At 40.6% G+C, this 26,939-nt stretch overlaps 1 protein-coding gene across 1 annotated transcript in view; it reads left to right on the top strand.

Moving 5' to 3' along the window:
- NTRK2 (neurotrophic tyrosine kinase, receptor, type 2) overlaps window positions 1–23,502 on the top strand; it is a 195,014-nt gene extending 171,512 nt beyond the window's left edge. Inside the window, exons 15-16 of the mRNA XM_009995463.1 lie at window positions 21,866–22,024; window positions 22,924–23,502. Coding sequence (XP_009993765.1) covers window positions 21,866–22,024; window positions 22,924–23,109 — 345 coding nt within the window. The 3' untranslated portion in view covers window positions 23,110–23,502. The remainder of the gene's footprint in view (window positions 1–21,865; window positions 22,025–22,923) is intronic.
- Window positions 23,503–26,939: the final 3,437 nt, after the last annotated feature.

Genomic DNA, 26,939 nt, shown 5'->3' with positions numbered 1-26,939 from the left:
ATGTCTTGGATACTTCAGCTCCAAAACCTTGCACTGCTTCATGGCACGGTACATTCTGACTTGAATCTGAAGAAAAATCCCAGCATTAAACTGCTTGTTCAGGCAGTTGGGACAGATAATGAGAGTTGAAGCATTTGTTAACTCCCTTGCATAAACCATAACCAGCTTCATCTACTCCTCAAAAAAGTGCTGACGCAGTCTAAAATTCTTGGAATGTTCCACTGAAAGAAGAGTGGGGATTTTTTCTTCTTTGTTTTGTTTGTTTGTGCATTTTTTGGAACATGCCAGTTTTATTGACCTTATGAGGGCTCTCTGCATGAATAAATCATATAATGGAGAGCTTTGCTTAAAAAAAGACACCCAAAGAGATTCTCCATTGCTGGCTTGAAGCTTGCAAGGAGACTAGGTGTATGTGACGGTGTCCTTCGAATGCTGACATTTGAGTGCTTACTTAGGTTTAAGTGTACTCTCTTTTTACCCCCATTTTATGACCAGAAATCCTGAGGAGACAGATCAGAGGACAGAAATGCAGTTCTCATTGCCACACAGCCTGAAGCAGGGTCCAGAATATATTTGGCCACAGAGCTGTAGCTGAATTAGGTGCCTGCCCAGAAGAGGCATCAGCTCACACAGAAGGTGCCACAAAAGCTGTGTTTCCATGTGACTTCAGTCTCCCGGCTGGCCTGGGAAAAGGAGGCAGCACTGAAAGGCCGGACACGGGATCACAACCTTATTGCCTAGGCAGGGTTTGTCCTCTGCCAGCGTGTGCTTTCTCTCACTGTAATCAGCACTTTCTCTGGCTACAAACAGCCCTTTCTGTTGTGTGAGTCATATTTGGGATTGTCAAAACCCCTTTGATGACAGGCCCTGTGCGTGCCTTAGGATATTTGGTTCAGACTGTAAGTGGATGGGAGGGAGGGGGTTGAGAAGCATTTGAAACATTTTGAAGAAAAATGTAGGTAACAGAGAGCTAATCTGCTTTTCCCCTGAGTGTCTGCTTTCATCTGGCCAGTATACATTGACTTGCGCAATGCCTTGGCAGAACAGCCCAGACCAACTTCTGCCACAGTCAGCATTACCCCATCCCACTCCTCTGCCTTTACACCCCCTTGAGCATCCCCTTTTTTGAGCTTCAGCACTGGAATCTTCTCTAAGGGTTAGTACTGCAGGTTCAGGGTGTTTGGAGGCTCGGTTTCCATGGCAGCCGGGCTCCTCTGCTCCCAGACGGCAGCTCAGGAAGAGATAGGAGGGAGAGCAAGAGAAAGTCATTAAATGTGCCAATTAGTATGCAGCACCAGAGCTGCTGTGGCAGGCAGTGCTTGCAAAGGCAGGCAGCAGCAGAGGTGCCCTGCTCCAGGGAGGGCCAGGGAAAGGTGGGAGTTGCAGGCATTTGGCTACTGCAGGCAGGGGCTGAAGGGCAGCTGCTGCTGGCTGGGGTGGAAAAGGAGGGTATCACACCAGACAAGTACCTGTTTTCTTGCAGACCAGCTCTCCAGCATCATTCATACCCTGCAAACTAAATTATTTAATCTTATGTGGGGGGAGAAGACAGGCCATTCTCCACACCGAGAAATAGGGAAGCCTCTGATTTCCTGTCAGACAGGGAAAATACAAAAATTAAGTACTCTGAAATCTGTGAAGTTGCTAAGCAGTCAGATATCATGGTGATGTTTCCCTGCAGAGAGGGCAAGAAGAAAGTGAAATTAAGCCAGCTGAAGATACGGTATTTTTCTCATCTGCCACTGATCTTGTAGCACGTGGCAGGATGTGACTTGTAAGAAAGATGCTTCTTTGACACCACGGTACCCTTTCATGACAACAGTCAGCAGGCATTACAGTGCTGGTGGCAAGCGACATGCTGCCCCCTCCTGTAGAGCACTCAGTTTCTCTTGAACATGGTCTTTTTCTTAATTTCTTGGTCTCAGCTGTTGGATTTTTTTGCTGTTGTTGGGGTTTTTTTAGTTGTTGTTTGTTTTTTTTTTTAGACTTCTCTGTTCTATTAAATGGTTGCAATATTTTGTCCTGGTTTGGCAACATTACAGCCAGAGCTGCATGTATTTTGTTTAGCTGTATAGGATCTATAAATGTTTTGCAATGTTTCTGAATAGTGACAGTTGGAGCTTATTGAAGGGATTAATTCTGTTGTGATATAGCCATGGTAAAATTTTTAATATTTAAAAGGGAAGCATTCTAAATATCTTAATAGGACATTGATCAGTGCTATTTCAGATTTTGTTTTTCTTTTTAGCAACTGCTGATTAGTTATTCCCATCATTTCTCTTTCAGTAGAAGGAGTCTGTCTAGAGAAATTTCAAAATAATTTGCCTATTAATTAATTATTTTGTTGTTGCTTGTTTTTGTTTAGGCTGAAAGATAACTCCTTCCTTTTTTATTAAATATAATAATACATTTGTTGCCTATGGTATGTTTTAGTGCTTTATCTGGTATCCAGCTGTTTTAAGGCACAGTTTATTGATCTTACATGAATTTTGTTTGGATTTTTAGCTCTTATCTCTGTAAAACTTGCCTTCACTCATGATCTTGATTATCTGAGTTTTACGTGAAACAGTTTTGAGCAGGAGAAGAATTCCTCCAGGAATTCCTCCTGAAAGTGATCATAGAAATAATTTAGATACTAGTGGCATTGCACTGAGCTGCTTCTCCTGCCACCAACTTCTCACCATGCCAATTAGCCCAGGGCCTGAAACACAGTGGGAATTCCCTGAGTGTTGGACTCCCTTATCCTCAAGGAGGTGTCACTGTCTGCAGGAAGCTGCACTCTAGAAGCATAAAGTTCCCTCCCATCCCCTGGCCCTCCAGCAGCAGCCACTGCTGAGATTTTTCATAACACACATCTGTAGGTCTTTGCTTTACTTCAGAATCAATTTAGAGGATGTGCAATATCAAAACACACCCTGGGGAATGTGTGACCTAAAATGAGTATTAGTCACATTGTATTTTTAATTATCTGAGTACATTTTGTTTTAAGTTTCCATTCAAACTGAAATCTTTTGGGAGCATCTGGCTGTTTTGTTTTGCTGGAAAACACCAACATTTTTCATTTTAAAATTTCTTGCTAAAAACTGTTGCAAACATTCCGTTTTGTGAAAATGTTCATTACTTCTATCTGATACAGAATCAAAGATATGTCAAAACATAAGTAATTCACAAAGAGAGCAGAACTTTTTAACCAGTGTGTTTTTGTTGAATAGACTAATAATGTGACTTGAAGTAACCTAGGGAGAAGTTTGTATACATAGGTTTGAATGTCTTGGGAAAAAGAAGTTTAATGGGGGACGTCCTCAGTCCAAAAAAAGTAAAAGGTGAACTGTTCTGCACATAGAATCACAGAATATGCTGAGTTGGAAGGTCCCCATCAGGATCATCGAGTCCAACTCCTGTCAGTGTGTAGGGCAGCCCAAGACTCAAACCAGGTGCCTGAGAGCATCATCCAAATGCTTCTTGAAGTCAGGCAGGCTTTGTGCTGTGACCACTGCTCTGAGGAGCTTGTTCCAGTGCTCAGCCACCCTTTGGGTGAAAAATCTTTTCCTGATATCTAACCTACACCTCCCCTGATTCAGCTTCCTGGCATTTCCCCAAGTCCTGTCATTGCTCCATCTCTTCACCTTATGAGGAAGCTATAGACTGCTATGAGGCCACCCCTCAGCCTCTTCTCCAAGCTGAATAATCCAGTGTCCTTAGCTGCTCCTTGTAAATCCTTCCAGACCCTTCACCATTCTCATGGCTCTCCTTTGGACACTCTCCAATAGCTTGATATCCTTTTTATATCGTGGTGCCCAAAACTGCACACAGTACTCAAGGTGAGGCCAAACCAATGCAGAGTAGAGTGGGACAATCACCTCCTTTGATTGGCTGACAGCACTGTGCTTGATGCACCCCAGGACACAGTTGGCCCTCCTGGCTGCCAGCGCACCCTGCTGGCTCATACTCAGTTTGCCATCAGCGAGGACCCCCAGGTCCCTCTCTGCCATGCTGCTCTCCAGCCACTGATTCCCTAGTCTGTACTTACCATCAGGGTTGCCCTGTGCCAGGTGTAGAATCCAGCACTTGCCCTTGTTAGACTTCATGTGTTTGGTGACTGCTCATTTGTCAAACTTGTCAAGGTCTCTCTGCAAGGCCTGCCTGTCCTCGAGGAAGTCACCAGCTCCTCCCAGGTTTATATCATCAGCAAACTTGCTCAGAATTCCTGTGAGTCCTGCACCCAAGTCATTGATGAAGATGTTGAAGAGAACTGGGCCTAGAATGGAGCCCTGCAGGACCCCACTAGTGACCGGTCGCCAGCCTGATGTTGCCTCATGCACTGTCACTCGTTGTGCTCGACCTGTGAGCCAGTTGCTCACCCATCGTGTGGTGCGCTTGCCCAGCTGGATGCTGGATGTTTTGTCCAGCAGGATACTCTGAGATACAGTATCAAAAGCCTTGCTGAAGTCCAGAAATATTACATCCATTGGCTTCTCTTGATTAACTAGGTGGGTTACCTTGTCATAAAAAGAAATTAAGTTTGACAAGCAGGACTTTCCCCTTGTGAAGCTGTTCTGGCTGTGACCAATGACTGTTGTCTTACAGGTGTTTTTCAATACCTCCCAGAATAATCTTTTCCATAATTTTACCAGGCACTGAAGTTAGACTGACTGGCCTGTAGTTTCCAGGGTCCTCCTTCTTGACCATCTTGAATATTGGAAGAACATTAGACAGTTTCGAGTCAACTGGAAATCTCTCCAGATTCGCAGGACCTCCAAAATCATAGAGGCCTGTCAAGGATATCAGCCAGCTGTTTGAGGATTCTCCAATGGATCCTGATAGGCCCCATGGACTTGCAGGGATCTAACTGTAGCAGCAAATCCCTCACAAGTTCAAGATCATCTAGGAGTTGATCCTTGTTGCAGTCATGGTCCTCCAGTTCTGGGTGTTGAGGCCCCCTTGGTCCATAGTCAGAGACAAAGAATGCATTAAAAATACCTGTTTTGTCTGTATCCCTGTTGATGAGGTGACCACCTTTACCCTGTAAAGGACTGCCTTTTGCCATTAATGTATTTGAAAAAAAATCTTTTTATTGTCCCCCACAGTCCTGGCCAGTTTTAGCTCCAGTTGAGCTTTGACCTCTCAGATTTTCCCCCTACAGTGGTTAGCAGCATCTTTGTTTTCTTCCCGTATCACCTGTCCTAGTTTCCACTGGGCATACACCTTCCTTTTTTGCCTGATCTGCAAGAGCAGATCCATATTCAGCCAAGCCAGTCTTCTGCCTCATCTGCTTGACTTTAGGCATTTTGGGATTGCCTGCTCCTGTGCCCTTTAGTCTTACTGTGTTTATCCCATCCTCACACTCCACTGCTTCTGATACTTATGAATCACAATGTACTAATGTGATAGTCAAAGGTTACTCTGATTCTTTTGTCAGTGAGCCCTTATACTAAACACAACCATATCTTCTTTTACAGAGATAATTCTTGTCTGTTCTTCTTTGTATTGATGATACAGAACCAAAAGATCTAGGGCACAGTTCCCCATTGACTGCTTTGGGATACTGTTGCATGATACAAAAATGTTACCAATTTCTTTAGAATAGTTCCCCAAGGGCCGGTACCAGTACAGGTTCTGTTTAACACCTTTGTCAGTGACATGGACAGTAGCACTGAGTGCACCCCCGGCAAGTTTGCCAGTGACACCAAAGTGTGTGGTGAGGTTAACGTATTGAGGGAGAGGGAGGCCATCCAGAGGAACCTTGACAGGCTTGAGAAGTGGGTTCATGCAGCCTGCAGGAAGTTCAACCAGGCCAAGTGCAAAGTCCTGCATCTGGGTTGGGGCAATCCCAAGCATAAACACAAAAGTGGTTCAGAGGAGAAGGACTTGGGGATGATGGTGGATGAGAAGCTCAACATGAGCCAGCAATGTTCGCCTGCAGCCCAGAAAGCCAACTGTGTCCTGGGCTGCATCAAAAAAAGCGTGGTCATGGGAGGTAATTCTCTGCTTTGACTCGGCTCTCATGAGGCCCCACCTGCAGTACTGTGTCCAGTTCTTGAGCTCCCAACATTAGAAGGACATGGAGATCCTGGATAAAGGTCCAGAGAAGGGCCACAAAGATGATCCCAGGAGCCCCTCTCCTGCAAAAACAGCCTGAGAGAGTTGGGGTTTCATCAGCTTGCAGAAGAGAAGGCTCCAGGGAGACCTCATAGTGGCCTTCCAGTACCTGAAGGGACTACGGGAAAGCTGGGGAGGGACTTCTTACAGGGGCTTGTAGTGAGAGGACAAGAGGTAATGGATCTACACTGGAAGGAGATTTAGGTTAGACATTACTAGGAAATTCTTCAGTGTGAGGGTGGTGAGACACTGGCACAGGTTGCTCAGGGAAGCTGTGGTAGCTCCATTGCTGGAAGTGTTCAAGAGCAGGTTGGATGGGGCCCTAAGCAACCTGATCTACTGGGAGGTGTTCCTGCCTATGTGGAGGGGTTGGAACTAGATGATCTTCAAGGTCCCTACCAACTCAAACCGCTCTATGATTATAGAAAATATGAACCTGCATCCTACCTTGTGCTTACAGATGCTGCTCTGTCTTCCATTTCAGTTAATGCATTTTTATCCTTTTTTGCATACATACTACCTATTATTTTGATAATTCCTATTGATAGTGATAGTAATTTGAATTATTACCATAAAATATTAAATTTGAAATATAGTAAAATAGTAACAATGGTGACAATATTAATGATAACAAGATTTTCCCATTATTATACCGTATTAAAATCCATTGTTCTGGAGATTAATTTTTGGCAAATACATTGTAATGATTGGCTTCCATCCCAGTGCTAACATTCAGCAGAAAGTGTACAGTAGTTTTTCCTTTGCACTCCAGCTGAGAGCATAATGAGTGACTTGCATGCCATGACCTTGTCATGGCCCCACAGAGGTTAATTTAATCCTTACTGCTAAAGCACGATTACAGAATGTAAGCCTTGGAAACAAATAATAAAGATACTTAGAGGTGCTGAACTTGCCATTTCAATTTAGGCTTCTCAGAGAACAATGACATGGGTAGCAACAATAAAGATTCGTTGGCCTGGTGTTTGACATTGCAGAATAAATTTCTGGTGCACATGCAGAATAACCAAAAGCTGTTCTTCTGCTGGAAGACAGAATGCAATTGCATGAACTGTTCTGGACAGAACAACTCCCTGTGGTGGCAGATGTAATCCTAAGACTCCTAGAAATTTGCGGTCAGTATATGTGCTACGGTTCCTTACCCAGAACTCTTCCTGAGTTTCACCTAGGAGAGCCTGGAGTCTCATCCCGAGAGGCAGTGCTCCCTGACTCAAGGGAAAGCCGTCTTTCTGGTGGTGACAGCTGAAAAACACAGTTTGATCACGCCTTTCGTGATGCTGCTTGTAACCTGTAAAATCCCCCAGGGGACAGAGGAAGTTGCCTTGTCTCTTGCCAGTAAGGGCTTGTGGGTTCTTGCAGGGCAGTGGGAAGCTGTCTTGGTGTTCTCTTAGAGAAGGCACTAGTTCTGCCTTCCTGTCTTTTATTCCTTACTCCTCTCTTGCAGATGAAAAACAAACAAGCAGGGGCACTGTAGTTTTTATGTCCTACTTGCTGGAAAGGTGAAATTATATTTATTACTCTTATTCTGAATATTTTTCTCTTTTTAATAGTGTTCATTTTGAATATTGCATTCCTTTTGCTGAAGCAGAAAAGGGTTGAGGCTTGTCATACCTTGGCAGTATTTTGACCACAGGTTACCATATGCTGTTATGTTACTGGATGTTTACTGAAATAACTGAAACTCACATGCCAGACTAGGGCTGAGAGAGTCTTCACAAGCTTTGGCCCATCCATAAGGGGACTGAGTGCAGTAAAGAGAAGGGTATATGGGACATAGTGCTCATTGATGACTGCTTATGTTTTTGTTTATTGGAGCTGTTTGTAATAGACAGCAGGTTGACTGGTTATCCATCCCTGCATGTCCTGGTCTATGGTTGTGACCTATTTTGGGTCTGTTTTGCTTTTTTCCAGCTCCTGTTCACCTTCCGTGCTCTTCCAATCCCCACACTCTCTTTTCTGTTGTTATTCATATTGATTTTTTTCCCCATCCCCCAGGGCTAGCCTGTTGAGTTCTTGCTTCCTTTAGTAAAAGCTGCTTCATTTAAGTGCTTCTCCTGATGATAAGGAAGCCCTAATTTGAGTAAGGGCTTATCAGGGGGATTAATCAATATTAATTGTTTAACAGGGAAACTTCTCTCCTGCTTTATCTAGAGCCAGGACAGTCTTGTAGACGATAACTTCCTTCAGCCCCTTTTTTGTCAGACCTGTGAATGGAGGACATGGACTCTGGAAATCTGACCTTAAAGAGTAAGAAGGAATTGTCAGGCAGAAGCATGGTCTGTTTTGGCTGATGTATGATACTCATTATCTCTTCAAAACAGGCAAAGAAAGTGTATGTAGCATTATTTTTGGGTTTCAAGTGTCTAACTCCCACTTGACTGTTTCCCTATCTCAGCAATTTGCCCAGAAAACTGTAGCCACCTCATGCTTTCTATCAAAGGTGTCACACTGACCATAACAGTGAGAGCTCAGTAAAAACTAAGTACCCTTACCAAGTACACTGCAGTGCATTTACTTTCATGCTATGAATAGTGTTGTGTGTAACTAGATATAAAAAAAATATGTCAGAATTCAGTGGCATACAATTTGTGACAGAGTCATCATGATCCTGTCATTCACTTCCTAGGTCATGGATCTCAGCAAGAGAGCACTCAATCACTCATATAGAGATAATTATGCAAAGTGTTCAAAAGAATGGAAAAGCAAATTAAAACAGATCAAATACCCAGTACAGCAACTTAGATGATACTCATTTTAAAATGTCAGTATTCATGTGGAATTGCCATGTCAAAAGGCACCCTCTTTTGTCAGTGCTTACTGGTCAGTGATAAACTAACCATTATAATGAACATGAGACTCATGTAACAGTAATTTTGGATGTTCTGGAAGGCTGGAGCATTCACACAGAATGGGTCTTGCACAATACAGTGGGTTTTCAAATTCAAAATCATTATGGTAGGAGGAAGATCCTTTCAGGAGACAACTCAGTGGTCCATCTGCTTTTTGTTAACAAAAGCCTCTTAGTTCAGTGACTAAATTGTGTTGAAGGGGAACTCCTCTTTGACAGAGAGGAAAGGAAAATAAAATAGAGCTGCTGCCTAAAGGGTCAAGGCTAGTGGGAACTCCAGAACTACTCCCTTCCTGTAGGCCACATTGAACCATAAAATAAAAATATTGTGATGGATACAAGATCCAGGGTCATTTTCAATGGAAATAGCCACAGAGGCTAGGATGCAGGGTGAGGTGAAGGTAACAGTCTAATGCACAGAAAGAGCAGTAGATTTGTCTGGCAAGAAAACAAAGAAAACTCTACACTAAGGCCTGAAGCACATAACATTTTAATAATAATGTAATTGAGTTAATTTGATAATACTCTGTGTGGATCTTTTGAAACATGTCCAAGGAGTATTATAAAGTAGCATGACTTTAAAATGAAATGCAGGCTTTACAGAAAAATATTTTTAAAGTTCTCATCTGAAGCAAATGAAAAATACTTCGAAGTACAAAGTCTCATAAACAGTATTAGGGCTACAGTAACCCATTAGAATATAACCAAGTCAAAGTGCAGCTGCTGTGGTAAGCCCATTTGTAATTCTTAATTACAAATATTTTTAAAATAACATTTTTTGAAGTGTTATTATTAGGTATGACATGTACTGCAAGGATGTGTAGGAGCTCTGTGTGGACTAGGACTTCATTGACCTAGACATTATACAAGCATAGGTAAAAAACCTGGTGTCAGCCTAATTTAAATATTACTTGGTTTAATACACAGATCGATTTTGGACCCTTAGCCTGACTTAGTCCTGAACTGTCAAACACTGGGACTGTCAACAATCTCAGAAAACCCCAAACAAATTTCAATATGTTGTCTTAACAATGTGAGACATTCATTTCTTACTGGGCTAATTTTTAATGTCTCCAGAAAACTCCTTGATCAAAGCAACTCTGGAGTCTGGGAATGCTGCATGAGAGATTTATATTGAAGATTGTACTATTGACCTTCACTTTCAACAATAGAGATCTCCGAAAATCAAATTATTGTCATGACTACTTTGGTGTAACATTGCAACCTGTTTTTAGAAAAATTCAGTATCTAACCTTCGAGCTCTCAGTTCTACTGCAGATCCTACTTCAGTTTGAGCAGTGAAACTAAAATTAAATTTGTGCATTGATTTTGAATTAATTATAGTATTACAGCAGTGCAGCAAGCAGAGGACTTGATCTTTATTAAGATTCTTATTCGTCCAGAGAGGAAGATGAGCAGGCATAAGGAAGGAACAACCTCAGTTCAGCATGGTTACAGTAAGGAGTAGCTTCATCCTAGGAGGAGGTAGAAGAATTTCCAGAACGCTCCCCAGGGGCTCCGCAAAATGTGTGAGAAAAGCAGAGGCAGTAGGTTTAATTATGGGTTTCTTTCCCACCTACCTCTTCTCATTTGTCCACACGCCACTAGCATTTGGTGGAGGATGTAAAGAGTATGTTGCACTATCCTTGCTGTTATGTGGAAGTCCATCTGTGTTAAATCTTCAGAAAGTCCTTCCCTGAAATGCAGCAGTGCTGGCGCAGAGTCCTGAATTCTTTCAAGAGTCACTGTGATCTTCCTCTATTCCCTGTGATCGCCTAGTAATGAACAAGTTCAACAGGCTTAATGTCAGAAAGCCAAACCTCCACGCTGATGACATGCCATCAGGGTATGAATCCACCTAGGGAAAATCTTAGGGGTCATTTCTTACTAGACTGACACTTTCCGCAGGTGTTTGCATGTCAGGAGAGTATCTGGCTTCGTTTCAGAGGCAGAAGGAAAGACAGTTCAGCATCACAGGCAGAATTTACAGCTCGGTGTTAGTGATAAACAAACACAGACCTTTGAATTCCAAGAGCCATTGTATGCTCAATGCAGTATAATGTTTCCTAAATGAAAAATGACGGTGCTGACGGTAGAGGCAGACATTTACAAGAAAAAAAAACAACACAACAATAACAAAACCAAATACAAAACCAAACCCAAATTTGTGGTTCCAAGCCTTCTGCTGGTGTAAATTCTCCCTTAACACCAGGGGAGAAATTAAGCCAAGAGCTATACAATTGTTTCATCAGTGCTTGGGCTACACTTTGGCTCTTGTGTCCAAGAACAATATTTTAAGACTGGCTTGAAGAATAATTTCACATATGAATTTGATAAGAAGAATTTAGCATTTTGCAAGCTCCAAAGGAATGAACAGGTTTGTTTGGTTTTTTCCCAGTAATATTAGTTACTGGTATTTTTAATTATCGTATTTTGTGTTGTTTGATGAATGCTTCATTTCAGAGGAAATGCCTGTTTCAACCCATATAGTGGTGTTATAGAACAAGTGAGGAGACAAAACCTAGAATTCATGGAAGAAAAGCAATAGAGAATTTTTTCTGTTCTGTTTCAGTGAAACTTTATCATGTGTTTTTCCGTTTTTGGAAACAAATTATGGCTTAGAGAAAGTGAGAAGCAGAAAGCATCATCAACAGTACAGAGAGAAAAATGAGCAGAAGGACCTTGCAGTTGCCTTGTTTATTAGCATCTGGCTGAGACCAGTGCAATTTAGCCTCTTACAGGTCCCTGCCAATGTGATCATATATCTGCATAGTGGTGGATTAGCTTGTTAACGGTAACAGTGTAGACAATCCCAGTGCAGGCACTGAAGAGAGATTGGGATTGTGGTTATCGTTCTACTTCTCCCTTGCTCTTTTGGCAAGTAAAGACAAGTGTTCCAGAAAAGTGCAATTGCTAATTCTCTGAAATAGTAAGATTACTGGTCTTTGAATTCATGAAACCCTGCTCTGCCTTCTTGATGCTTCTGGTGGGAGAGAGTGCATCTCTGAACTCTCTTCAGGCAGTCAGTAGTTGACAGATTTCATCTGATATGACTTGCCCAGCATCATACAGATACTCTGGGAAGTAGGTAAAATAGCTGATGTAAAATTATTGACTTACTTATTTCCCTTATGCACTGATGGTCCAAAACAACCTCTTTCACTTGTGGGAAAGATGTGGGAACTCATTAAGTTTGCCCCTATTCTTAGGATTTGTGAAACTGAAGATTCTATTCATTTTGTTGCCTCACATGTGTGGCAGTTTGTTAATATTGGCATTTGTAACCCATGTGATAAATTAACCACCCAGGAAGAGGAGGGAAGGCCATCTTACAAAATTTTTAAAACTGCAACATCTAAGACATTTGAACTAAAAATTGCTGTACTTCAGTGCAGTGTACATTATAGAAACACTTTTGTCACTCACAAGGGGGAAGTAAAGCTACAGACCAGGCTTCATTGCTCCCCTCTTCTTCTGTGATGTAACTTTATATAGCAAATAAAGCCAGACATGCTATGTTAACCTACAGAAAAAGTGAAGATAAATAAATAGATAGATAGATAGATAGATAGATAGATAGATAGATAGATAGATAGATAGATATAGATAGATAGATAGATAGATAGATAGATAGATAGATAGATAGATAGATAGATAGATAGATAGATAAAGTGGTCTTCTGTGAAATAAATATAGGAAAAGGTTGTAATCTCTAGTACTTGAGAAATAGCTTTCAGAATTTCCATTAGGAGTAGAAATTTCCTAGTAATCACAAACTGGTTTATGTGGCATGGTGCTCAGTTTTCAGTTTGCCCTTGAGTAACTTCTACTTGTTAATACTGACTGTGGAGTTCAGGAAGCACCTCATCATGTGACACCTCAAACCCTTTATTTAAAAAAGTGAACAGGAGTTAGGTTTTCAACTATGGTACAGACTTGTAGAGCCCAGTTTTCCAATGCATATTAAGGATTATTTTTAAAACTTCCTTGGCCCTGGTAGCCTAGATTACCTGGGATTAATGTAAAAGTGGAATTTAATATATTGTAAACTGTATGCTTTGAAAATCTGAAAGGCAGTATCTGTAGTTCATGAATACTGTTTTGCTGTTGTCTTGGCCACATTTAGTGATCATCCCAGAGCCTGTGACGACTTTAATACGCATTGTTCCAGCAACTTGTCTGCTGCTATTGGATAGATCTCTTCATTTAGATGCCTAAACAGCAGACACTTGGGTGTGGAAATAGGGGCAGGGTACAAGTGATACAGAGACAACTTTTTGTACAGCAAAAAATAGGGCTTTGCATGAGATCAATATTCTCAGTTGCAAGTTGTGCTGCAGGAGTGATCAGTGACTGTAACCTATGGCATAACTTGATATGACAAATTAGAAGAATGCAAGGTGCTTTTGAAAGGAGAGGCCACCTTGTTCAAGTGTTCTCTGGCTTACAGTAATCCCAGCTCCCTGCTTTTTCACCATGGTCCTCAACCCCCATCTTCAGAAAGGAATCTAGATGTCCACTGAATTAATTCAACTTCTCTTTCCTTTCAGTTTAACACAGTATACCTCTCTTTCTTTTCACTTAGATTATCATTGATTAACACTAAAAATATTTATAATTTTAAAGTAAAAAAAAAAAAAAAAATAATTTAAAAGAATAAAGTTACTTTTTTTCATTCATACACACTTCATCCTGGGACACCGAAGACCTGCAATCTATTACAGATTTCCACTCAGTTAACTTTCCTTCTGTCCCTCTGATATGAAACATTTCTTTTACTTGGAGGTTTGAACAATATCACCTCGTCAATAGCACTTGTCTGATCTTACCCCAGGGCAGTTCATCTTCCTTTCATGGAAGAGTAGGTGCTCTGTAGTGCAGTAACTACTACAGTTTATTAATTATCCCGTATATTTGGTTCACCCAATATGATAATGTGTTGTGTAAAACACAACAATATATGCAGTTTCTAGTTCCTTTCAAATTAACATTTGAAAAGGTCTTTGGAAGGTGCCAAAATTTAAGATACATTAGCCAGTCACATGTTTTAATTCCACACAGTATCTTTCCTTCATTCCACCCTCTTGGCAGAATAATTTCTATCACCCTCCATAAGCCTTGCTGAGAAGTTTGGTAAGAACTGCATATTGCAATGTGGGACATGTCTGCATAGGAGCAGAGGAATAGCTTCTCCAAAGGCCACTGTAGTTCAGGATCCTGTCACTGTGAGTAACCACTGGTGCCTGCAGAATTCTACGAAAAGAAGTTAAGCATATATTATTTCCATCATGTACTTAATCTCCAGAACTCTGCAGCTCAGGCACTTCCTGGGCCAGAGATGGTATCTTTGTGTTTGATAGCCCTTGTCAGATTTATCCTTCATGACTGTGTTTTTTTTTGTGTGACTTTTTGATCACAGGTAAGCCTTGAGGTTTGGCAGTATCTTGTGTCAAGGAGTTCCACAAGTAATTGCACGTAATGTGAGGGGTTACCTGTTTTTGTTTCTTATGAACCTGCCAGTTACTAATTTCATTTGTTGTCTTCTGGTTCTTGTGTTATGTGAAACTGACTGACTGGTCTTTCTTCATCTTCTCTATTGATGCTCCTGGCTTTATGGAGATTAATGAAAAGAATTTTCTCTCCAGCAACACAAAGTTGACACACAATATTTAACTGATGTTGCACAACTGAAGAGAGAATTTACTGTGTAATAAATGTTGTCCTAGACATTGCTTCAGTTTTCTGACAAGATCACTGGTAAATTTAATTAAGAACTTTAGACATAAGCCCCTTTTGAATAGAGATGATTAAAGCAGGGTTAAAAGTGAAAATAAAAGGACTCATCTTTAGCTGTTGGCTCATCATCTGTCTTATTTCATAATTCAGTAACCTCATGTGCTGGAATAATGTCACTCGTAATGACTGTGAAAATAATATATTGCTTTTCTGCAAGTGGACATGGCAGAACTGATGATATTTTAAGAGGAGACATTGACTTTGTCTTGAAGGCCAGGGCATGGAGGAATCAAAATAACAATTATTGTTTGTTTTTTTTTCTTGTGCTGAGAAACATTTGCCAGCATTTTATGAGGGGAAAAGAGCAAATGGTCAGCAACTGAGGAGAGGTTTCCAGTTTTAGCAGTGTCCTGGTTTGAGCCAGGGTGAAGCCAATTTTTCTTTTTACTGATTTTTTTTTCCTTTAGTAAGCTTTCTTGTAACTAGCAACAGTGTGTTCTGCTAGGCTGATAAGACAGTGGAATGTTTTTCTAACTACTGAGGCTTCAAGGCTGCACCTGCACTCTGCCAGCTCAGACACTATGGGGAGATCTGTGACCCCCCGTAGGAGGCTGAGTTAGACAGACAGCAAAATTGGCCAAAGATATTCCATTCCATATATCTACGTAAGCTCAAAGGAAGGTCAGAGATCACAGAAGACAACTTCCTTCTTTTTTCTCCCCTTCTCTTCCGTCCATGGCCGGTGTCCGGGGAGGACTCTGTTCATCCATCACCGTCGATCCTCAGGCTTGATCTCTCGTGACCCCCATAACTCTCTGCTTTCTCCAGCAGCAGCTCCGGGATTCATCGGGACTCTTCCCAGTTCAGGGAAGTGTCGTGGGAGTTGCTGGGGTGGGGGGAGGCGAGAGGCTTTTGCCCATATCTGAACATATTTGTATATAATTGTATATATTTTCTTGTATGATTCATTAGTGTTTTAATTAACGCTGTGTAGTTTAGTTTTCAATCCGGCCAAGTCTCTCTCTTTTTCTCTCTCTCCTTCCCTACCTGGGTTGGGGGGAGGGGGGATCGAGAGCATTGTTGTCGGACCTGAGTTAAACTGTGACAAGCAGTAAGACATGCTAATTTTTTGCAGAGAACATTTCTTTACAGTTATGTCATCCTGACATCGGGAAACAAGTCAGAAGACCAAAACATAAATAGCAAAAACTACTCTGAAATGTAAGCCTACAAGTATACAGGATGCTTTCTTTGAGGGGGTGAACAAAAGAAACAAAAGGTATAGCTTGATTCCAGTTTGACAAACTGAGATCCAGTTACATTAAGGAGACTGAGCTTGTCATATGACAGTTAATTTAAGCATAGGCTGAACTGTGTTGCTGCTTTCAGGACTACCAGCCTACCAGCCTGAACTGCAAACAGTCTGAGATCAGCAGGGCTCTGGAGAGATGCAGCAGTGAAGCCAGAGAGAGCACTGGCAGGATCAGGGCTGAAATCCATGGGTTAGCCATTCAGGTTCATTTGGCTCACAAAGTAAAAAGATTACTTTTGTCCTGTTGGCGGAAAAAGCATCACTAGTCTTTGGAGAATACACAAAGCATTGTGACGCAGGACTGCAATGTTACTCTGTGGGTATCGTGGGAACCTGGGAACACTGAACGTAAATGAGGAAGTCTGTTTTCTGTGGCTGTGCAGTTGGTTGCTGTGCTTTTTTACTGCTTGAATTCAGTAATCAACTACTTAAAGCCAGTAACTGAAAATAATGGGGAAAGGGTTATGTAATACAATGCCTGCAAAACCAGGGAGTTGGATTAGACATCTTCTCCAGGAGCACTGGAGCCCCTTCAAATATGGCCACCAGCATTTAGCAGGAGGAGAGATTACTCCCTGTCCCAGCTAGTGTCCATTCTGTCTTTGATCAGCTCCTGCAGAGCTATGTCACAATTCTGGATCCCCAAAGACCTCTGTCATACCCTCAGCACCAGAGTCCTCAGCGCTGCTTTGGTAAGACCAGGTTGCAGCTGGCATGTGTTGCTGAAGTGTGGCCAGTCCATTCAGCCCTCCCTCTTCATGGTACAAATGAGTAAGGCATAAACCTGGTGTGAAATGATAGAGTGGTTATTTAATCAAGATTATTTCTTGTGCCCTTCCCAGCCTGTGGCTTGTGTCTTTTCAGTGCAGCCCCACAAGCAGCCCATATCATAGAATCACAGAATATGGTATAATAATGGGAAAATCTTGTTATCATTAATATTGTCACCATTGTTACTATTTTACTATATTTCAAATTTAATATTTTATGGTAATAATTCAAATTACTATCACTATCAATAGGAATTATCAAAATAATAGGTAGTATGTATGCAAAAAAGGATAAAAATGCATTAACTGAAATGGAAAACAGAGCAGCATCTGTAAGCACAAGGTAGGATGCAGGTTCATATTTTCTATAATCATAGAGCGGTTTGAGTTGGAAGGAACCTTGAAGATCATCTAGTTCCAACCCCTCCACATAGGCAGGAACACCTCCCAGTAGATCAGGTTGCTTAGGGCCCCATCCAACCTGCTCTTGAACACTTCCAGCAATGGAGCTACCACAGCTTCCCTGAGCAACCTGTGCCAGTGTCTCACCACCCTCACACTGAAGAATTTCCTAGTAATGTCTAACCTAAATCTCCTTCCAGTGTAGATCCATTACCTCTTGTCCTCTCACTACAAGCCCCTGTAAGAAGTCCCTCCCCAGCTTTCCCGTAGTCCCTTCAGGTACTGGAAGGCCACTATGAGGTCTCCCTGGAGCCTTCTCTTCTGCAAGCTGATGAAACCCCAACTCTCTCAGGCTGTTTTTGCAGGAGAGGGGCTCCTGGGATCATCTTTGTGGCCCTTCTCTGGACCTTTATCCGGGATCTCCATGTCCTTCTAATGTTGAGGGCTCAAGTTCATTTAAAAGTGGGTGGAAGTGCTGACAAGTGGAATGACATTGTATTGTTGAAAGTGCGACATTTCATATGTGGAACAATGTGGTGGAAGTGTGTCTTAGGAGAATATCAACAGTTCCCTGAAGTGGCACAGCAGTCTCCTCCCTGTGGGTAGTTTGCACATTACAGAAGCTAATTCACCAGGCTTCCTGGTTTAGATTCTAGCCCAATATTGCTACTAAAAGCAACTGGTGAACATTATATGAGGCTACAGATGGGCTAGACAGTGCTCTCATTCCTCAGTTGACTTTTGAAAATACTTAAGACCCAGAAGGGATTGGTGGATGTACAATTCTAAATAAAAATGAACTGTCATAATGCAGCTGCTTTCAGATATGCATCAAGAAAATAGACTCTAATTTATATCAGTGTAATGCTTGGTTTTGCTGCATTTTTACAGTTACGGGATGGATTTTAAAGTGATAGAATATTAAGTTAAAACAGTAGTGTTTTTAAACTTGTTATAACCTTAGCTAGACAGAATATAAAGGTGTTATTTACTTGCAAGTGTAGTCTACTTGTCACAGAAGCATTTTAAAAGCATGTGTGTCAAGCATCACTGCAATTCTGATGTGCGTTGCTGGGACTTTTGTCCTGCAAAATGCTGATGGTAACAGAGAGCTGTGTAATACTTGTGTTTCTTATCAAAGCATATGCAGAAGGCATCCCTTTTGAACACTCAGCACCTTTGAAGTTTAGTCAGTGTAATAATATTTTCCTTCCTTGGTTCTTCTTGGAAAACACCTCTTAGCCTTGCTGAGAGTTTGGCAACAACTGTAAAAGGCACTTCAACACTCTTCACTGCTCTTGTGGCACAACTGTGGGTGCTTGGACTCAACAGTCTGATGAAGATCAGAAGAAGCTCATAAATGACTGGCAATTTGTTTCAGGCATCCTGGAAAAGTGGTGTCAAATCCCAGGCTTTAGTTGAAGAAGGCTCTGAAGCATGTGCTTCTTTTTAAGCCTATGCCTGACACAGCCCCTAAGGCTTTTTTGAGCTGAGTGTTGACTCAGTAACGCCTGTTCATTAAAAGAGAAGAAAACATACATTTAGAAAAAGTACCTTTGGCCAGACACTGACATGTGCTTTTGATGTGGCTGAACTGAAATCTGAGTTGAAAGTGAAGATGCTTTTGGACCACAAGTAGATGCTCAGCCTGCCACAGGTGATACTCAGTGTTGCAGAGATACCCTGTCTTTATTCCAATGCTATCTGGCAAGAAAAGCACCCCTTAAAATACTTTCTGTGGTATTTTGCAAGACAATAAATATTACCTCCACAAAGATGCTGGGGCATTGGGATTAACTTTGACTAAAATTATTGATATTGGCAATGACAGAGAGACCTTGGGACTACTCAGTCCTGTAACAGTATTCTGCCTGGTGAAGTCTTCTGCCTTCAGGGACACAAATAGACAAAGCTCCAGGCAAGATGATATACAAAAGGCACCAAAGTGCCCCATGACTGGTGCTTATCTGTAAATCGAATTCTTGGTGTCAATACTGACAAGTCAGTCTTGCTATGACTGCAAAGAGAGACAGCCAGGTCTGTGGTGTTAGACATTGCAGAGCCATCATTTGGTGGCACTTTATCATCATCATCACTCTAAAGGTGTGATACTTATTTTACTGAATCACACTGGAAGCTCAGCATAGAGTCCTACCAGTCTTTGTTCTCTAGCAAGAAACCACAGGAAAAGAAGATTTGAAGAGTGGTTTGTTTGGTCTTTTTAATTCTTTTCCAAAATCTCTTGATTTATGATAAAATAAGAACATAGTTTATTGTTTATAGCTTTCATTAATTTTTAAGGAATAAGTCAGAGAAATTGCTGAAAAGAACCAGTAGCAGAGGCCATATTATGAGCAGATCTAAGAGCCATTTAAATATTTTATGAAGCCAAAAGCTTCTCATCACTAACCATTCTTCGTGACACTTGCCCTTTGTCTGGGCAGCTGCATGTTTCTAAGGGACTGACTTTTCTGACTTTCTAATTAAATACTTCTCAAGATGGGGTAAAAGTGGTGTCTTGGTGTTGTTTGCTTGTCATGTCAGTTTAGGTTATGATAAGGTGGGAAACTGAATCTTTGCTTGCATTTCAGTGTGTTTATGTATTACTTCAAACTCTCCATATAATTTAGTGAATTCTCAGTCATAGAATCACAGGCTGGCTCTGGTTGGAAAAGACCTTGAAATCATCGAGTCCAACCATAACCGAACTCTACCAACCATGAACTGCCCTGTCCAGTGCTAACCCATGTCCCTCAGCATCACATCTACACAGCTTGGAAACACCTCCAGGGGTGGGGATTCAACCACCCTCTTGGGCAGCCTAGGCCAGGGTTTAATCACCCTTTCAGGGAAGAAGTTTCTTCTAATCTCCAACCTAAACCTCCCCTGGGGCAACTTAAGGTCATTTCCTCCTGTCCTTTTCAAACATTTTGCACAAAGCCAGTCTGTCTGCCAAAGGGGTAAATTGTAAGACAGAGACAACAAAGCACTTTAAAATGTGTATCCATTCTCTGTCAATGGAGTATTCCTGTGTGGTTTTTATGTTGAGTGGAAAGCCACAGGAGTTGGATCCCTTTTGAAAAGTTCTGACACCTGTGCACAGCAACCTGCATTGAGTCAGAAGCATATCCACAATGTACTCAGGAACTGAAGCTGGGAGCCCTGACTTTTGTTCAACAGGTCAACAAAAACTTACTCCTCCTTTTCTCACGTAACATCTCTAGGAGGAGAAGAACAGCCTTGTAATAGACCAAGTCTGCGAATGTTTTATTGTGACTCTCTGTTTTTATGGAGTCATTAGCAAGCAACTTGTGGCTTGTGGTGATGTATGGAGCAGGGTTGAGCTCTCACAGCCATAACTGAATTTTTGCAATGCTGCACTAACTCTGACTTCACTGAAAAATAGCTGGAAATGCATGTTCTGCATGATTTAGAAATAATGTGAACCCTTACTGAACCTCTATTGGGGTTTTCTTCCATTTGCTGTTTCAACATGAGATCAAGCAGGGCATTATTTATATTAAAAAATGTGAAGTCCTGCATGGAAAAATGAATTAGCAGAATTTGAAAGTGCAAATATGGTTTAATAACTAAATACATTTTCAGAGAGGAAAATGAGAGTTAATCAAAAGTTGGATGCCTATGAAAAGTCTTTCCTTTTCTTTTTCCAGCTTGGAAATATTCAGAGATGTCTTGATGCAAAACTAATGGAAATATCTATACATCTATCATAATATCTCAGCAGTTACACTATTTTAAAAGTACTTGGATGGATTTCTTTATTGATGTGATCCAGTTAGAATAGGATGCATCAGGAACAGTAAATTGTTTAGAAACTGGAAAAAACATTTTTATAAAATTTAAATTAGGCTTAGGTAACTTAATTTTAAGGCAGTATAGCATTCTGGAGTAAAATAAAAATATTCTGAGACTTTCAGAAAGGAATTCATTCAGTGAAGAATCCCATTCAACCTGAGTTGATTTGGAATAGGTGTCCAGGTCTTACAAGCTGTTTGTTATCAAGGAAATATATCAAAAGGACTGATTTATTTATTTATTTATTTTTTAAAGCTGAGTAGGACTGGGTAGTTAATGTGGAACAAAATAATTTGATGCATTAACTTGGGAAATTATAACATTACTTTAATTCACTCAAAATTAGGATATTAAACCGTCCAGAAACTGATCCTACCATGTCATGCAGTCAGACCATTGTGTCTTTTTGGATTTCGGTTGATTCTGCTGAGTTTTTAGGAGAATCATTAGTGCAGATTTCATTTCATGAATCTTTTTAAGCTTCCCAGATGTTAAAATGAAGAGTATAACTGGCTAAGTAAAAGTCAATAACTGAGTAAATCTGGTTGGTAGGCTAAATGAGGTAATGATTTTGCAGAACTTCCTGTTTCTTGCATAGGGTGTACCATGTTAATGTTAAAGATGAGTTTGCACTCCAGAAACAGAGGCTTTTGAGATTCTGTTGAGAAACCTATCATGGTAGTGATTGTTGTTGGGGGGAGAGAAGTTTGGACAGTGAATCCCTAGTTGTTAAAAACCCCTCTAAGTGAATGGTGTTAGATCGGAAAGAAAAGAAACCATGAATTACCTTATTTAACATCCTGATGCTCTTCCTTGTGAGGGTCTGGAGGAATTATTTCTGACTGCTCTGTGTGTTTTTCTCAGGTTGGAGGTCACACCATGCTGCCCATTCGTTGGATGCCTCCAGAGAGTATCATGTACAGGAAGTTCACCACAGAAAGTGATGTCTGGAGCCTGGGGGTTGTGTTATGGGAAATCTTTACGTATGGCAAACAGCCATGGTATCAGCTCTCAAACAATGAGGTGCGTGTAATATATTCTCAAACTGCAGAGGGAAGGCTGGTATATTAACTGTTGGCATAACTTCTCTGGGGGTTGGACTACCTGACCTTTAGAGGTCCCTTCCAGTACATTCTATGACATTCTGTGAAATTTTTTTACTAAAGGCAAACCCCCTGATATTTAATATTGAAGGTATTGTCATTAACTTTGTGGTTGAATTTCTTCCTTTTCACTCTTTCTTCCCAGGGTCAATAGAATTTGTCCAAGCAGAACTATATCAGTTGGAAATTAGCTTTTTCCTTTGTATGGAATAGAGTCTGCTCTGGGTATTGAGAAAGACCATGAGGCAGTGAAAATTAGCTTAGCTGTCTCCTCAGCTGGCTTTGGGTGATTTCAATTCCATGTTATACATGTCGTGGTTGTAGAGTGGTTGTCCATAACTGTTCTTAAATAGATTAAAGTAGTCTGGAGAACTCCTCGTTTTCAGGCAATCACAAGTAACCTCTTTGCAGAGATTATCCACAGTGATAGTCATAAGTCTAAGAAGGGAGGGAAAGGCACATGTGTGTGAGCAGGATGAAACCTTTGCCTCCTTCTGGGATGAAGTGAAATTGATAGATGGGTAGAAAGAGGAGGTGTGGGATTATTTCCTGGCTGTCATTCCCTCATGAGTGGAAGCAGCAACATAGGTGAAATTAACATCAGTAAAGTTATTGCTCCTTGACAATTTACATTACAGTGACCTTTTCAGATGGCATCCTGCTGCTCATTCCTCTGCCTAGAAACATGGCCCCTGGCAGAGCTGGCTGAGTGACTGCCACCAATGAGGCTGCTGCAGCAGTCAGCAATTAACTCTTCCAAGAATGATCCCCATGTGGTTGGCATAGCTGTGCTGATACTTTCCTTTTGATTTCTCATAGGTGATTGAGTGCATCACTCAGGGCCGAGTCCTGCAGCGACCTCGCACGTGCCCCAAGGAAGTGTATGACTTGATGCTGGGCTGTTGGCAACGGGAGCCTCACATGAGGCTCAACATCAAGGAAATCCACTCCCTCCTCCAGAACTTGGCCAAGGCATCTCCAGTCTACTTGGATATTTTAGGCTAAAGTCTCCTAGCATTTATTTTTACGGGCTGTGGGAATGAATGTGTTCAACTGCCGCTGAACTCCATTGAAATGTGTTCTTAACTTTGACAGTATTAATGACAAAGTTGCAGAGAAGCTTTCAAAGGGCAAGCAATGTGCACTTCTCCATCTGTAGACACAGTATTGACTTTTTACACATTACTGAGATGTATCTTCTCTTTCATTCTCTCTATCCATTTCTATATTTTTTTCTTCTCTCCTGTCTTTCTAATCAATTTGGCTTCTGCATTATTGTAACTCTGCATAGACAAAGGCCTTAAAAACCTGATCTGTTGCATCAGCAGACTCTTCAGTTTGCCCACCACAACTAACAATGCCTTGTTGTATTCATGCCTTTGATGTGGATGAAAAAAAGGGAAAAATATCTTTGACTCGAACTTTGTGAATTCTGCTGTACAGCTACTGGGAGTTTCTATGGATTCACCTCAATTTTTTTGCTTCGGCATGTGGGTGGAAAAAAGAAGACTGGTGTTCTCTACATGAAGCATGTTCCTTGCAGAGATGAAGCCAGATGGAAAGACAGTCTTGTATAATACACTATCTGGAGTAACTAGGGGATCAGATGGCATCCAGCACCACTAAAAAACACTGAAATTGTTTGATGGAAGGCAAGAGGAGGCTTAGCACTTTCCCTGAAGAGTCTTTCTGAGGACTAAAGGGATTGTTCAAGGAGGTGCTTTGCCAGCACCTTTCATTGCCAGATATGAGTAAAAGGGAAAAAGATGCTGCCTGCACTGCACACAATTATGTTACAAAACGATAAACTAAACATATGCCCTTATTTTGTCTTCTGGTAGGATATTGTCATGACACTGGTATAAAAAATGTTTTCTAGCTAGTCTTTTTTAATGAAGGCTGAAGCTAGGCTTATTAATGTACAGTATCAATTTCAGGATCACATGTTAAAACTAAGAATTTTGATAAGATAGGACACACTATAGATGCTGGGGCAGGTGTATCTTATATTGTGCTTGTCCAGCAGCATATTTCTTCCTTCCTCAATCCTTTGTCTTTATTTTTTTAACCGTGCAAGCAAAACTATGCATGGTCTTTGTTGATTATTGCCCTTTGTGCAGAAACTATCACTCATCTTGTAGAATACCCTAGTAGCATAGCAAACTCATAACTATATAACTTATATTTCATTAGAAGGGGCTAATGGAGGACATTAGCCATTCTAAAATGCCTTTACAATGTTACAGATAAAATAGGCTGATATAACGTGAATAATCTAAAGCTCAGAGATCGCTGATTATGTTTCAGCCATGGCAGGGGATAAAGATCTCTAGAGAAAACAAATTACTCTGAGGTTATGGCTTACTATTCAGAGTGCAAAGACCCTGAGTTCAGCACCATATTTGTACTGGTACTAGCGCTGTCATTACCAACATCCACTCTTTCTTAAATAATTTCTTTTTGGTTGCATTGGCATTGTACGTGTACAGCATTTGCATGGCCACAGTGTTTATGACAGCTGCATGGGCATACCTGTTACTTTTCAAACCAGAAGTTGAAGACTTCAAATTTAGAGTTAGGATTATTTTTAATATGACTTGTTACAAATGAAAACCTACCTTACCTATTCCTCAAGATTTTTCCCTCCCTCTATGAGGGGGCATTACTGCAAAAAAGTGATCTTTCTTTCAATTTTCACTTTTGTTATTTCTTATCAATGTGAGCCAGATCAAAATAACCATTCATCTGTGTTGGGGATATTTTATTTAATAAATTAGGCATTTTATTTTTGTAAGTGTTCCCATAGCACATTTAATATATAATTTGCTCACATATATTATTTATTGAGGCACTTTAGGTTTTCCGTTCAGAAGCTTTTAGAGCTAGCTCATAAAGTTCTGAACCTTTTCAAAAGAAAACAGTTCGCTGGACACTGATGAAGTTTTACCCTTCTCAATGTCATTGAAGAGGCAGCATTACAAATAAACATGACAGTGTAACTATAAAGCCATACTCAGTATTTCTTTAATAAACTAGATGTTATTTGTTAACTGCTACTGAACTGGAAACACACAAAAAAGCCAGAGGAAGATTCCTACAAAATGGGCCTTAAGATTTTATCTAGACTGTCTTGAAAGTTCATACAGAAAGCTAAAGACTGAGCATCCAGTGAAACCGATTCTCTTGAGAATCTGAATGTGGTGTTTTAAGAGAATTTGAAATTGATTTTCAAAATAACAGTGGTGGAAAGAAAGGTGTCAGAGCCCCCTCTTACTGTGAAGTGGGAGGAGGATGCAGGTGGTGGAGGGTGTGCTAAGTTTGTACCTGCTGTATTCTGTCTTAGTTTCATATGAGCTGAAAAAAAGGCATCTGAGATGCTGCACCTATTGGAAAGCAGGCTCCAGCCTGAAAGCAAGCAGGTGGGTTTTGCAAGCACTGAAAGAATGTATACCAAAAATAACCACAAAACCCTGAAAATGTGCTTAGTGGCATCTTCTTTTTGATTTACTAGTGAGACTATTCGAGTCATTTCAGATAATAAATAATGTTACAATGCATTGTGCAATAACATAGCAGTATGTTAAACTTCTAAAGGACCAAATGTTCTACAGAGCCACCAGTATGGGTAACCTTGATCTGTATCATTAATGTTTTCAATAGTCTATAAAATGTATAATCGCAGTAGGCAAGCTATAAACTGTAGCTATACATAGTTTGCATTTGTTCATGAAAAGGGGATAAGTGGAGCTGAATGAGCAGAGAAGACAAAGAAATATGTTCAAATCACAATGAAGGGTGAGTATGTGTGCATATTCATCATGCTTGCACTGTCAGCTAAATTGTGTACACTGAGTAAATATGACAATCAGGCTCATTTAAAAGTCTTTCTGGACTGTGCTATGAACTGATCATATATAATATATATTATATACGTGTGTTTGCATATGGCATATATATATACACACACATAGCATATACATGTATGCCTATGTCTGTTGTATTTTATTTATATATGTGCAGACATGCATGCACATTATGTATGGGCTGTGTGTATATGTATAAATTTACATACACCTATGTTATTACAGATGATGATTAGAGTGCTATTAATAAATTGATAAAGTCTGCTGAGTAACCAAAATATTTTTTTCTTTCGATATTTCTTTTTCTATGTTTGTAAGGTTCAACATTTTAACTGGCACACAGCAGAGGCAGTGCTAGGATGCCAGAAATATAACAATAAGCACTTTTCTTCCCCAGATGATTGCATAAAAATATTTCTTCCATTCCCATCTCACTTGTTGATTTCTCACAATGAAATGAGCAGACAGGCTTCCAAGCTTGCAAAACAAGTTAGTTTTACTGTTATTTCTGGGTTTGTGCTATTGTTTTATTGTCCTAGAGTAACAGTGCAGCTCCATTAGCATTTTATACTCATCTGCAGTAACGGAATAATTTGAAGAATGATCTGGATTAATCGGACTGCAGCACGACTTAGAACAAGGAGAACACCAAAATTCGGCAGTAATAATAGCAGCATTCTTCACACTCTGTCATTCACTCTCAATAGATCTGCAGAACTCGAAATTGGTGTGGAGAGCAGATACTTGTAAAGCAACAGCACCCTGTGATGCATGATGGAGTGCACCCTATTTAAAAGGACTTTGTTTTTATTTGTAAAACCATATATCTATATTTTGTCGACAGTTGAATAAGTAACTGTGTATTTTCTATCCTTTCTTTTTTTGTCCTTTATTTTGTCCTTTGTCACTTTCTTTCCTCCTTTTTATTTTCCTTTCTTTCCTCCTTTTTATTTTCCTTTTCTCTTCCTTTCT

The sequence above is a fragment of the Chaetura pelagica genome, unplaced genomic scaffold (assembly GCF_000747805.2).
Source record: "Chaetura pelagica isolate M959 unplaced genomic scaffold, ChaPel_1.0 scaffold473, whole genome shotgun sequence".
Classification (NCBI taxonomy): domain Eukaryota; kingdom Metazoa; phylum Chordata; class Aves; order Apodiformes; family Apodidae; genus Chaetura; species Chaetura pelagica.
This window is presented reverse-complemented; position numbering and strand designations above follow the sequence as displayed.